Here is a 12,158-nt window from a genome sequence, read left to right as displayed (position 1 = left end):
CCCAGCAGAAAGTGGGAATTTCCCTTCCCTCTAACAAACATCCCACTCAGCCACACACTAGCTACACACAAATCACATCACATCACAGCACGGCTCGTCCCGACCCACGCACTAGAAAAAGCAAAAAGAACTTAACACTCAAATTAATGAATGCAAATCTATTTCCTCTAAAAAATACACTAAACTGGGTGTACTAAAATGCCAAGACCACCCCCACTTCTCAACATCCCCGACACCATTACCACCGTCGATTTACAAGCCCGCTTTGATATCGTCTGCGATTTTCTCCGCCAATGCATCTGTGGTAGTGTTAGCGGGTTGGGGAAAGAAAGGGAGAGGCAGGGGACGTACAAACAAGCGCAGTCGGATGACCGGGCGGGACAAATGGGAATGCGCTCGCGTCCATGACTCGCAGGCGGTTGACGCCTATGACGCTGCCGTGGGAGTCGACTACTGCCTTTGGGTCTGTGGATTTGCCCATTGAGCCTGGTATTCCTTTCTGTTAGTCATATTCTTTCGAAAATGGCAGAAGAGGGAAGGGAAAAGTACAGGTAGAAGTCCCATGGAAACCAGTCCCGATATTAGCGTATAGCCACTCCAACATCTCCTCATCGGTCTGCACGGCCGCGCCGGGCACCACGTCCTCGATGTTGATGCGGTTGAAGGATGCGGTGGAGAAGAAAGCGCGCATGTATTTTAGGGAGCCGAGGGCGATGTCGTGGTCGATCGGGTTGCCGATTGTGTTTGTGTTGAGGATGGGTGGGTTGCTTGTATCAGAGGAGTTGATTGTTACCGTTCCTGTATTTCTTTGGTTAGTCTTTACAAAGAAGGGGGGAGGGAGCAACTAACCAGTAGAGATAAAAGATTGTACTTGGCACGAAGCCATGAGGTAGTCGGCACCAGCAGCAAATGCAGCTTCGACGAGCACGATCTCGATGTCTGGCCAATCCGCAGGGTAAGAGGCAAGGTGGGCTTGTGCGGCGGCAGACATGTTGGCTACGTATGAAGGAGGTAATTTTACCCATCCGAAGCTGTCAGCATTAGGATTGGTGTACATTCCTGTGCGGTTCGTTTTGTAGTCGGTTTCTTCTGCGAGAGCGATTGAAGGGTCGAGGAGTCGGCTGCCTGTGGGGATGCTGACTTTGTTGACGATATTTATGAAGGGGTGGTCCTGAGATTTTGATCAGTTGAGTAGAAAGAGGAGCGCAGACGGGAGCTTACTTGGAGATTCTGTCCAACGCCTGGACGGTCAGCTATCACCGGGATATTGTTGGCTTTCAAGAGAGCAGATGGGCCAATTCCTGAGACCAAGAGGAGTTGAGGAGAGCGGAACTGGCAAGGTTAGAATCCAAAGCTCACAGTTCGGACAGGAAAAGCACTTACAACTCCAGAAGAAACAATGACTTCCCTCTTTGCTCCAAGAGTGAAGCTTGTCCCATTGACCTCCACGACCACGCCAGTGGCAGTTTTGTTGCCATTGAAGAGTATCTTCTTTGCCAGTGTGGTCTTGTATAGCTTGAGGTTCTTGAATCCACGTGCGGTAGCATACTTGAGGTACTGAGTTGCTCCTGATCGTTGCTGGTCTGAACTAATAGCAAACGGCGAGTATTGCCATCCAATTAGCTCGCCGCTCCATAGATTCTCGAGCTCAGCAACACCAAGCTCTTCAAAAGCAGGACCAAGGTACGAAGCTCCAGCATATGCAAAGTTGGGGAAAGTGGCTTCTAGAGGTCCTCCCTCCGCTGAGTAAGTCGTTGGAGGCACAGTTGGCACGCTTGCATTTGCTGCTCTGAGTTTCGTGTTTGGCGGAACATATTTTGCCGGTTTCTTGTAGTAAGCTTCAATATTATCCCATGTGTAGCTGTCGTCTCCGACTGTCTTAGCCCACAGTGCAAAAGCGTCAACAGTGGATCTGTGGAAGGCCATCAGATTCGTCATGGAGCTTCCGCCTACAACTTTGGCTGAGTCATAGGCCAGGGTACGGTTGTTGAGCGTGGGTTGAGGAGTGGTGATGAGACCCCAATCCGTGACGCCTGCCACCGAGGCGAAGACATCGTAGCCAGGAACAGCACTGTTGTTTCCATTCACGTTCTCGTAGAAGTCTCCAGCTTCTACAATAGCAATATTGAGGCTGGGATTCTCTGCAAGTCGGACGGCGATTGTGAGACCAGCTGTCCCACCTCCAACGATTACCTGTAGGTTTCCGTCTGTCAGAAGGGTGCTTGCATAAAAACCAGGAATGGGCATTTATGCAGTACGTACATAATCATAGGTCGCAGAGAGAGATGCAGGAGCTGCTGCAGCTAGGGTCAACAACGATGCAAGGCAAAAGACCTGCATAATTGCCAGGAAATCTTGAAATCAGAAAGCTCTCTTGACGGACTGCTACACAGCTTCAACGACACTCAATTGACAGAGAAGACATAGCTCCCTTATAAGAGAGAGCTCCATGGCTTGTGGCGGATTCTCTCGTCTGAAGAGCGCCGCGTTCCTGCGCGGGGAGCTCCAAGGCGTAATCCACGTCTCTATCTCATCCCGTGCCCACCCCGAGGACTTGGACCAGACGAGTAGCGACCAATCTTAGAATCCCTTCCAGCCGTCTCTGGAATCACCGCATGGGATAACGAGATCCGCACTGCATTCAAGAAAATGGAATGGTGGTGTGGAGTAGCAGATTTGCCTGCGATTTGGGATAGGAAGCTGAAGGAAGCAGATGCAGCCCTGCATAAGCACGTACACCCGAGGAGTGGCAGCTACCGAATAAGCTTTGCATTACACAACCCACTTCCATCCTCGAACCCTGCGCCTCGTGCATGCGCCGCATTTTCAGCTCCCCGGGTTCAATAGTTTGTGAGGATTATGAGTTTCGTCTCTCGTCTATCACTCAATGTCCTACCTACCATGTTCGGTGACCGAGGGAGCGGGCGAGAGTTACCAGAACTAGGAGAACTCCGCTTCGTACCTCGAGTAACATGGTACAACTCAAAACTAGCAAGGTAAATCCCAATCTACACAAACATCAACCATTACTTACCAAGCCACCTTGAAAGAAAAAATAGCTGTGCTATTTCCTAACTCGGTCACACAAATCACAAATCTCACGAGCCTTAATTTGGAATTCTCTCATGGCATTTTTTCTCCAATTTCTCAAGTCCCAGCTCTGGGTTCGTCTGCCTATCCCTTCGGACGATTACTCAGAGCAAGTCATCGCTATCACAGGCGCGAATACAGGATTAGGATTTGAATCAGCTCGGCACTTCCTGCGTCTCGGTGCGGCAAACGTCATATTATGTGTACGAACACGAGCCAAAGGCGAATCTGCTGCGGACGAGCTGGTTCGGTCACTCCATGTTTCACGTACTCGCATTGAGGTGTGGGAGGTTGATTTAGCTAGTTTTGCTAGTATTGAAGCTTTTGGAGAGAAGCTGAAGAGTTTGAAGCGGCTGGATGTCTTTGTTCAGAATGCGGGTATCTTGACTACCAAGTTTGCGAGAGTAGAAGGATGTGAGAGTCATATTGCGATCAATGTCGTTTCTGCTGCGTATCTTAGTGTTTTAGCATTGCAAGTCCTCCAAAGGAGTTCGATAGAAAATGGGGCTAAGGGAAGAATGGTATTTGTTGGCTCTGACTTACACTTGATTGCCAAATTCAAAGAGAAGAACGAAAGTGGAAGCTTGTTGAAGGCTTTGAATTCCGAAGCACTTGCAGATATGAACGATCGGTAAGTTGCTCTTTTTCCTTTGGACTCATTCTTGAAACTCAGGCTGATGGTGCATTCTAGTTACAAAGTCTCCAAACTTCTCCTGCTATATTTCGTACGCGACTTGGCTGTCAAAAATCCATACAATGCTCCCTCTGTGTCGGATCTCAAGCTCAATATGCCAAGTGTCGTAATCGACTATATCACACCGGGCGCTTGCGACACGAGCATTTTCCGTGATGACGTTCATTGGATTCAGCAGGCCATTATAAATGTAGCAGTACGGCTCATTGCGCGCACTGCAGAGGAAGGAAGTCGGACTATCCTTTCTGCCGTATCTCCCAGCGTTGGAAGAGCTGAACATGGTGCGTTCTTGATGGACTGCAAGGTCGTTGCGTAAGTGCTCTCTTCATTCTTGATTTGCATCTTTCTAACGTGGTGATTTGGTAGGAATGGAGAGAACGTGGATAGTCCCGGAGGCGTGAAGCTGCAGAGGAAATTTGTGAAGGAGCTATATGATGAATACGCGTTTCTTTCGCAGAAATTGTATGATAGTGAGGTTGATGATGGATTGTATATCGAAGCTTCCAAGTTCTCGAAGGTGTGAATTGGAGATCTTTTGAAGAATTCAATTCCTCATTGTCACTGATCAATTAATGAGATTTATTCTTTTAATAGAAGAATCATTAGTGAGAACTGATTTAGAACAGTGAAAAAGGGTTCCATTCGGTGGCTGCGATTTGAGATTTAACAATGGCATCTACAGTGAAAATTTTCGATGGTTAATATCACGAAAGAGGAAGATCGAAGCTTCATAGAGATATCAAGATTTCTGGGCGTCCAGAAATAGCATTACTTGAGATTGACTGCTGACACCCCGCCGGTACTTCTCCCCACTTGAACCGTGATCCAACACGCCACCATTCCCTTCACTTCCCTCTGAAGTCCAACATCTTCACCACTTTCTTGCCATCCTCAGACATGAACATGACCATCACGAATTCATTCTCTATGACTCCCTTTCCACCAACAAACTCTGCTTTCATGCCTCCATACACCACCACCGCATTTCGGGTGTCGTCCTCGAAGATCTCGCGTGGCGTGATGATCGAGCTACTGAACATCAAAGGAAAAGCTTCCGATTGCTTGAGATATGATTCTCTGTCGCTGGTAGGCTCTCCAAGAGACTTTGGAAGGATTTCTTTAGTGAAGCTTGAGTCCAACAATGGCTCGAGTGCTGATGTGGAGAGGCTGTTGTAGGCGGCGAGAATAGCTTCGGCCGTAGATAGACGGGTAGATGGTGCTTTGCCAGACATGATAGATAACGAGTGCTGCTTGCGTGGGGAGGAACTTACAAACGAGGGAGCGTCTTTGTGTAAGTTGTGAAGGATTCTAATCTTAGTGCCGGCCACCGAACTTGGCTTAGGATTCCTCAAACGCAAGCTTATTTCGTCAACCGAGTTGCGTTATCAGAAAGATCCTGTATGACAAACCACGTCTGTAATCGGGTTCCCAATACACTCGTTGCTGCAGAGGCCAAAGTCCGGGATCGCCGTCAGCAATACAGGATGCACGTGTAGAGGGACGAGTAATGTGCAGAAAGAGGCTTCGGAATCGGTGACCGGCAGAGAGATAACTCGTTCCATGCTTGGCATTTGCCACTCAATGCAGTCAGTGTGGAACAGATCTGATGGAGATAATCATTAGCTGGTGGGATCAAGGTAATTGGTGCTTTAAGTTATTGGTGGTTGTGCTCATTCAGGGTCATATTGTACAATCACTCAGTCCTGACTTCAAAGAGATAGTGAAATTCGTGCAAAAATTCAAGCACTTATTAGAGTTCTTTTGATATATCATTACTATGGCTTTCTGTGTATATTGCGGGAAGTGTTTCACACGAAAAGAACATTTGGAAAGACATCTTGTTTCCCGTACGTATCTGTGTACTATGAAAGTCAGACATCGACTCATTTATGGTCTTATTAGATACCAACATCACGCCACATCGATGTTTATCTTGCCATTTACCGTTCTCTAGAAGGTTGTTGTCCATATTCATGTCTCAAAGTGTCGGTACTAATCTGTTACAGGGACTTACTGAAGCGCCACTGTGCGGCATACCATGGCCAGACGCTCACGGATTCTATCGAAGCCACCTCCACCGTGAAGGCACGTACCGCTATAGCTTGCAAGTCTTGCGCAAAAGCAAAAACGGGCTGCGATAAAAAGGTACCATGCTCCCGCTGTGTCACGAAGCAGATACAATGCGAGCCTCGATATCTCCGCCGTGGTATGGGAGGAAACAAGAACCAACAACCAACAACGCCCCCAAAAGATGGCGATAACACAAACAACAACAGCAGCAATGAATCAGGATCTCCAAAAGAATCAGCTCCTGATACTCTCAAGGAGGCGGAAGTTTTCGACTCGACAGAATTCTTCGGCTCAAGCCCTACAAAGAATGAGTCTTCGGTACAAGAACAAATGGAAATCAGTTTCGTTGAACCGCTTCAAAAGTTCTCCAATGACTTCCAAGGAGATATCAATATCCTGGACGCTGAAGCCCAGATTTCAGAGTTCACATCATGGAACGACTTCGCTTTCGACCAAGAAATGTACTCGACGGACAACATCCTTCCTGGTAATGATCTCGACTCTTATAATCTTTCAGACCAAATGGAAACAATCAAAACCCCAGCGTCGAATTTAGTCACGCCAGCTTTGACGATTTGTACGTCGCCATCTATCAATAAGACCAGCTTTCTCCAAGAAGTCAGCCCAAACCAAGCAAGACTTTCGATAAACAATGCGAACTTCATCGATCGCTGGAGCCCACACGATTTTCAAGTCATCATTGCAGCTGAAGACGCATGGCCGATCGCATGCTGCAACGCTCAGATATTCTCAGGCGTCTGTCCGCGGACAGCCAGCTTCCATCTCAAAAGCCTTCAGCAGGTATGCGATAACGAAAATGTCTGGACGTCATTCGATACATCATTCAGTCAGATGGATGCAAATGATGTGGAAATTGTGCCTTTGAGTCCCGGCACCAGAGAGAAGATCGTCGCCATCACGCAAAGTTTCTTACATAAGGTGCTAGCTACGCAGATGGGCGAACTTCACGGTCGCTCGGGCCAATCTGAACCCAGCCGGTTTCTGATTTTACCACCCCCAAATATCCTGGAAAGCTTTATCTCAAACTACTCTAGGAACTTGGCAGTATATTTCAGTTTGCTTCCTGGTGGGCGTCTGAACATCAACGAGTTGATGGTCGATAGCCAGTCGTCGACTTTGTTGGTCATATTGATGATTGCGCAAGGTTCGACGTCAGTGTCATCTGCTGAAGCAAAGTATCTTGCTATGGGATTGACAGAAATCTGCCGTCTTTCACTTTTTGAGGCTATCGATAGGAATACAGGCCTCTCGGCGGACTTTGTCATGTTGCATTGTGCTTTCTTATTTGTTTTACTTGGAGCTTGGGGTGGAGACAAATGGCACATGAATGTTGCTGTTGGACATACACCGATGTTGATTTTGGTAAGTCATTCATGCCCCATGTAGTGTTTCATCGATAGAGTACTGATGGCGTGAAAGATGCTCAAGTATGCTGGTATGCTTGAGCCTCAGCGGTTCATGATCTCATTCTCGTCAGCTCCGGGTCTGGAACTTGACTGGAGAGCATGGCAAGAATACGAAAGCAGAAATCGGTACGAGTTTTCTTAATTTGAACTATCTTTTGAGCAAACTGCTGATGTCATTCTAGTCTTGTGTACAACTGGGTGTCTGTAGACCAAGAACTGAGTCTTTTCCACGACACATATCCGATACTAGCGACCATGGATATCGAAACACCTCTCCCAGATTCAGAGCACTTATGGGTTGCCAACAATGCCGATGATTGGTTCAAAGCATTCACAGAATCTCACAGTTACGACATGGATCATGTTGCCTCGGCGTCACTCTCTACTAGACCCTTGCCCTCACTCCATGCACTCTTCCAACTTTTCAGCAGTGGTAACTTGGCGTATCAACAAGTCCAACCATCTCCACTCTACCTCAAGCTACTTCTGCACCCACTCCATGCTCTCACTTGCCATCTTCGACATGCACTGGCATGTGACGCCGAAGTCGCACGATTAGGACGAGAGTCAAGAGCAATATCTAGAGCTATCACACTTATGAAGATCGAAGAGCTTGAATCTTTACTACAAAAATGGTACGATCTCAATGCAGCACAAGAACATTCCGATCCTTCAAACCCTGTCACCCAAGGGAACTACATATTGTTTCATCTCATCAGCCTCAATACTGTCACGTCGATGCCCGAGATCGAGAAATTTGCTCGGAGTGGTCCCTTCGATGAGTTGTCTGGCGAATTTATGTTGCGTTACAACAAATGTGTTTATCAAACCACCGAGGCTCTTTACCATGCTGGTCAAGTGTTGAGAGTTTTGCAAATTATGCCAAAGATTAGCAGGCCTCCTTGGTGGCCAGCTGCTTTGTACCGTGCTACGATCATATTGTGGATAGAGAGTATGAGAAGATCTAGAGATGTCTCTGCCTTACATGGGCGAATTGGACCTTTGCGGGCTATCAATTCGTCGTTTCCGAATCAGCACCAAGGAAAGGGTCACTCGTGGAATGTGGATGAAGTCCTTGTTTTGTCTAGAAGTGATGGGACGAATACTTTCCTAGATAGTCCGAAGGAGGTGCTTGGGCATTGCGTTGGGTTTCTTGACGATCCACTTGCTACTGGCATTGCGAATGGGATTAGGAGGAAGTTGGAGACGCTGGCGAGGAATTGGCATGGCGAAATCTAGATGGAAATCATTTGTAGATGTTATTTGTGGACTTTAGATTTTAGACTGCCTAATGCAACATGCGTCAATGCCGATTCAAATTAGAAGCAGGCACACTATGCCTCGCAGAATGAGTAAAAATGGCTGATAATTGGGCTCGATGAACTCCAGATTGCTTGATGGCCCATACACATTAGTCATTGCTCCAAAATTCGAGGAGAAGATTCGGAACAGCACGGAAAATATGATCCAATAAGCTATCACAAACATGACACCACTGATAAGCTGTATTGAAGTGTCACTGAGGCTCGCTCACCGGAAAGGAGTCAGACGGACTCAAAACTCGGTCTCCGAGCACGTGCCATGGTCTACTGCCAAGCCATCCAGGATTCCAGCGTCTCATTCATCCTCTGACAATAGTACCCTTGTCACAATATCCTAAATCTCAAAATCAAGTCACCGTCGCACCTGAACAGCTCAAGAAACCAACAATCATGCACGGTCACATGAAAGTTGTCAAGCCGATAGGCTATGAGATGAAATCAAAACTCGAATCTGAAGACAATTCAGACTCAGAATCTGTATCATCAGGCAGCTCACCAACATTCCATCCCAATGATTGGCAGTCGATAAGGAAAACTCAAAAATCGTTCTACCTGGTTCTACCGATTGCTTTTTTCGCCTCCTTCAGTATGGCAATTACGAATCCCTCAACTCTGTTTGCTTACGCTACTTTGCTGTGTAAAGACGCATTAGCATGTCAGAAAGAAGAGGAGAACAGTTATTCGGGCACCTTCGCAGCCTCAACTGCTGTGACGAACCTGTGTGGCATTTTGGTGTTGGGGATCCTTCCACTTCTCAGGAGGATGAGCACAAAAGCGCCACTTTATTTCTGGCTCATCTCACGAGCACATAGTGTTGGGTTTCTCATGCTAGGAGGTAAGTCGAAGCATTCTAGTCCAAAAACCTTTATTTCAGGAGCTAAAATTTGGCAAGTTTATTTTGACAATCTCTGGATAGCTCTCTGCGGCCGAGTCTTTGAAGGTTTTGCCAAGGACAATATCCTTCAGCTATGCCTGAACGCAATCTTTGTTCATGCTCCAGGTTATAACCAAGTTTCTCAATTCTTTGCTTTATCACTTGCTTTGTTCATGCTGGGTCAGGCTCTAGGATCTAGTGTCGCTGGAATATTTTCGGACTTCAGGACGAGCTTTGTATTGGCCATTGGAATGTTCGCTCTGTGCATTATTTACTTATTCCTGGCAATTCCAGAGAACAAGTTGGCTGGAAGTACGCGGGAAATCACAGACGGAGAACCATCAGATCACGAAAGTATGGGGAGACCAAGTCTAATCAGGAATTTTGTCGTATCAGTGCGGTCACTCTTTGGTGAACCAGCTCTACTGCCGTTACAATTCACATTATTGCTGTATTTCGGAGGTGCATCTTATACACTCTCGGCGGTGATGGTATACGCATCTTTACGCTTTCAATTCACGGTCAAAGAGAATGGGTGGCTAGTCTCGACCGCAGCAACAAGTGGCAGCATCTATCTTTTCGGTATCCTCTTCATTCTCAGGAAAATCTGTCATAGCAAAGCAGACGCCAAGGCCTTTGTTTGGTCATCACGGAAGAGACCTCCTCCCGATTTCTGGTTCGGCATCGCATCATTGGCACTATTTGCGCTCGCCGTGCCGTGCGTTGGACTTGCATATCATGGCTGGCATCTGTATCCCATTATAGCTGTAACAGCCATGGGCTTCTCAACCCCAACTTTCATACGAACTTATGCTGTCAGCTTGGTGTCAGATGGAACACAGGCAATTTCTAGTTTGGCGTTCATGGAAGCTTCTGGAGCCCTCATATCACCACTTATTTTGGGTGCTGTCCAAAGCAAGATTGGAGTGAAAACAGTCTTTGTGGTAGCTTCAGGTATGGTCATCGTAGGGACGCTGTCTTTGCTTGGGAGTGCTTTCTGGAGGGGGTTCGGACGACGAAAAAGTGCTATTCGAGCTATTGATAGTGTTGATTATCAGGCGCTATGACATTGACAAGATACAGGTATAGTATAAATGGATTCTAACTATTTTTAAGGTTCGAGCAGCCAGTATCTTGAAACGCATGTAGTTGATGAATGGTGAAGCTTAATGTCGCTCCTTGCAATGCTTCAGCAGACACACAGCCATAAACGAGCCCCTGAAATTAGCGAGCTTCACACGACTCCAATCCCACCACTCCCATATGTAAACAGCTGGCGTATTCGCGCAAAATTAAGACATTGTTTTTTTGTTTTTTTCTACTTAGTTTGTATTGATAGCGGTGTCATCGCAGCTAATATGTCAATAATAGTTGGCAAGAATTGAGCTAGCTGTGTTATGCTAGAAGAAATTCGGCCATCGTATTCATTGCGAAGCTCCTTCGAAGCTTTTCAAGTTCTCAACTTCTCTCTGAGATGGTTACTTAGATACATCTTACAAGAGAGTGCAGAATCCGCACAGATACTTCTCTCGGGTACAACCTACTCAATGAACAAACTGCATTCTTAATAGATGCCTGAAGACTCAGAGAAGCAAAGAATATCTGCGTACTTGACCAAAAACAAAAAAATAAGACGAACGAACAGTGAACAGCACCATTTTCAGTATGCGCAAAACCAAAGCAAATACTAAGCTCACCCATTGTTTTGGACGTTCTACGCACGCCAGATCTTAGTGCTTGCCATTTGACAAAACACCCCTTCCATGTTCGAGAAGATTATAACTCTTTGGTAACCGCTTCGCTTACTTTACATTGCTATTTTATTGCCTGAGCCGCGTAGCAGGATATCGAAGAAAGAAACAAGTGCTGCTTCGAGAGTATATCCAGATTTAACGACGGTCTATAGCTTCACATGCTTGTGCCAAACCAAGACTTGTCTTGTCTTATTCTGAACACTCCCAACACTCCCAACACTGCGAACAAGTCGAGCAAATTAGCTATCAAGAACGCTTCATCCTACAATTGCACGAAGAAAAAGACTTGAATCAGTGAAAACATGCACCGGAGGGATGACTAAGCTAATGAGCTCTGTCTAACAATGACAAGCACTTGCAAGGCTGTCACCTCCCCAGAAGCATCATTTCTCTAACGAATAAAAACTCTCGAGCACTCAGCAAGCGAGGTAATTTGGGTATGAAGCAGAATCATCTGGTAAGTGATGAGCTTCAATAAAAAAAAACTCAATATCGATAGCAGCGCAAGACGGGTAGAATATGCTGCATGGAGATAGTAGGTGGACATCCCTTTAGTCCGCGTAGGGCATGCATTGTAATTTTCAAGAAATGAGAGGCGGTTGTTGGACAGGCGTCCATGGGTACAACAAATCTGTCAAGAAAAGTTGCAGACCACTATCAGGAATTGAAGCATTGTGTGGCGAAAAACTCCTTGCATTCCAGTGCAAAACATCTCATCCTCAGCTTTTAAACTTTCCCCAGCTTTCATTTCGAGGCCAATCTGGCCACTCACATTTATATTTGAACTTTACGGAACTAGAGCTCTTTAGTAACAACGCTTGGCACATCCTCGCCTCATCCAAGCAGACAAAGTTTCTCAGCTGTTCACTCTACTTCACGACTTCTTCTTCAGAGTCACGATCTCCAGAGATTGGATGATTACAAGTG

At 46.5% G+C, this 12,158-nt stretch overlaps 5 protein-coding genes across 5 annotated transcripts; 3 read left to right on the top strand and 2 right to left on the bottom strand.

Moving 5' to 3' along the window:
• Positions 1-105: 105 nt before the first annotated feature.
• On the bottom strand, positions 106-2,494 carry LY89DRAFT_171447 (putative glucose-methanol-choline oxidoreductase). The gene is made up of 7 exons (XM_018205574.1): positions 2,263-2,494; positions 1,384-2,193; positions 1,222-1,332; positions 850-1,171; positions 550-798; positions 352-486; positions 106-299 (listed from the first exon to the last, which is right to left on the bottom strand). Exons 1-7 carry the CDS (start codon positions 2,338-2,340, stop codon positions 253-255), a joined length of 1,752 nt encoding a protein of 583 aa, XP_018077577.1. The 5' UTR covers positions 2,341-2,494; the 3' UTR covers positions 106-252.
• Positions 2,495-3,125: 631 nt separating this feature from the next.
• On the top strand, positions 3,126-4,100 carry LY89DRAFT_574077 (retinol dehydrogenase 12; the record flags this gene model as incomplete). Its single annotated transcript, XM_018208720.1, has 2 exons — positions 3,126-3,721; positions 3,782-4,100. The coding sequence occupies 2 exons, from the start codon at positions 3,126-3,128 to the stop codon at positions 4,098-4,100; spliced, it is 915 nt and encodes a 304-aa protein (XP_018077576.1).
• Positions 4,101-4,468: 368 nt separating this feature from the next.
• On the bottom strand, positions 4,469-5,345 carry LY89DRAFT_173855 (uncharacterized protein). The gene has a single exon (XM_018205576.1). It carries the CDS (start codon positions 5,014-5,016, stop codon positions 4,630-4,632), a length of 387 nt encoding a protein of 128 aa, XP_018077575.1. The 5' UTR covers positions 5,017-5,345; the 3' UTR covers positions 4,469-4,629.
• A 216-nt stretch (positions 5,346-5,561) lies between these two features.
• LY89DRAFT_573888 (uncharacterized protein) lies at positions 5,562-8,520 on the top strand (the record flags this gene model as incomplete). Its single annotated transcript, XM_018208708.1, has 5 exons — positions 5,562-5,631; positions 5,687-5,744; positions 5,791-7,237; positions 7,295-7,407; positions 7,464-8,520. The coding sequence occupies 5 exons, from the start codon at positions 5,562-5,564 to the stop codon at positions 8,518-8,520; spliced, it is 2,745 nt and encodes a 914-aa protein (XP_018077574.1).
• Positions 8,521-8,613: 93 nt separating this feature from the next.
• On the top strand, positions 8,614-10,731 carry LY89DRAFT_713725 (MFS general substrate transporter). The gene is made up of 2 exons (XM_018218072.1): positions 8,614-9,438; positions 9,496-10,731. The coding sequence occupies exons 1-2, from the start codon at positions 8,994-8,996 to the stop codon at positions 10,542-10,544; spliced, it is 1,494 nt and encodes a 497-aa protein (XP_018077573.1). The 5' UTR covers positions 8,614-8,993; the 3' UTR covers positions 10,545-10,731.
• Positions 10,732-12,158: the final 1,427 nt, after the last annotated feature.

The sequence above is a fragment of the Mollisia scopiformis genome (genome assembly GCF_001500285.1).
Source record: "Mollisia scopiformis unplaced genomic scaffold LY89scaffold_2, whole genome shotgun sequence".
NCBI classification, from domain to species: Eukaryota; Fungi; Ascomycota; class Leotiomycetes; order Helotiales; family Mollisiaceae; genus Mollisia; species Mollisia scopiformis.
The sequence above is the reverse complement of the archived record's forward strand: the minus strand, read 5'-3'. Positions and strand labels throughout refer to the sequence as shown.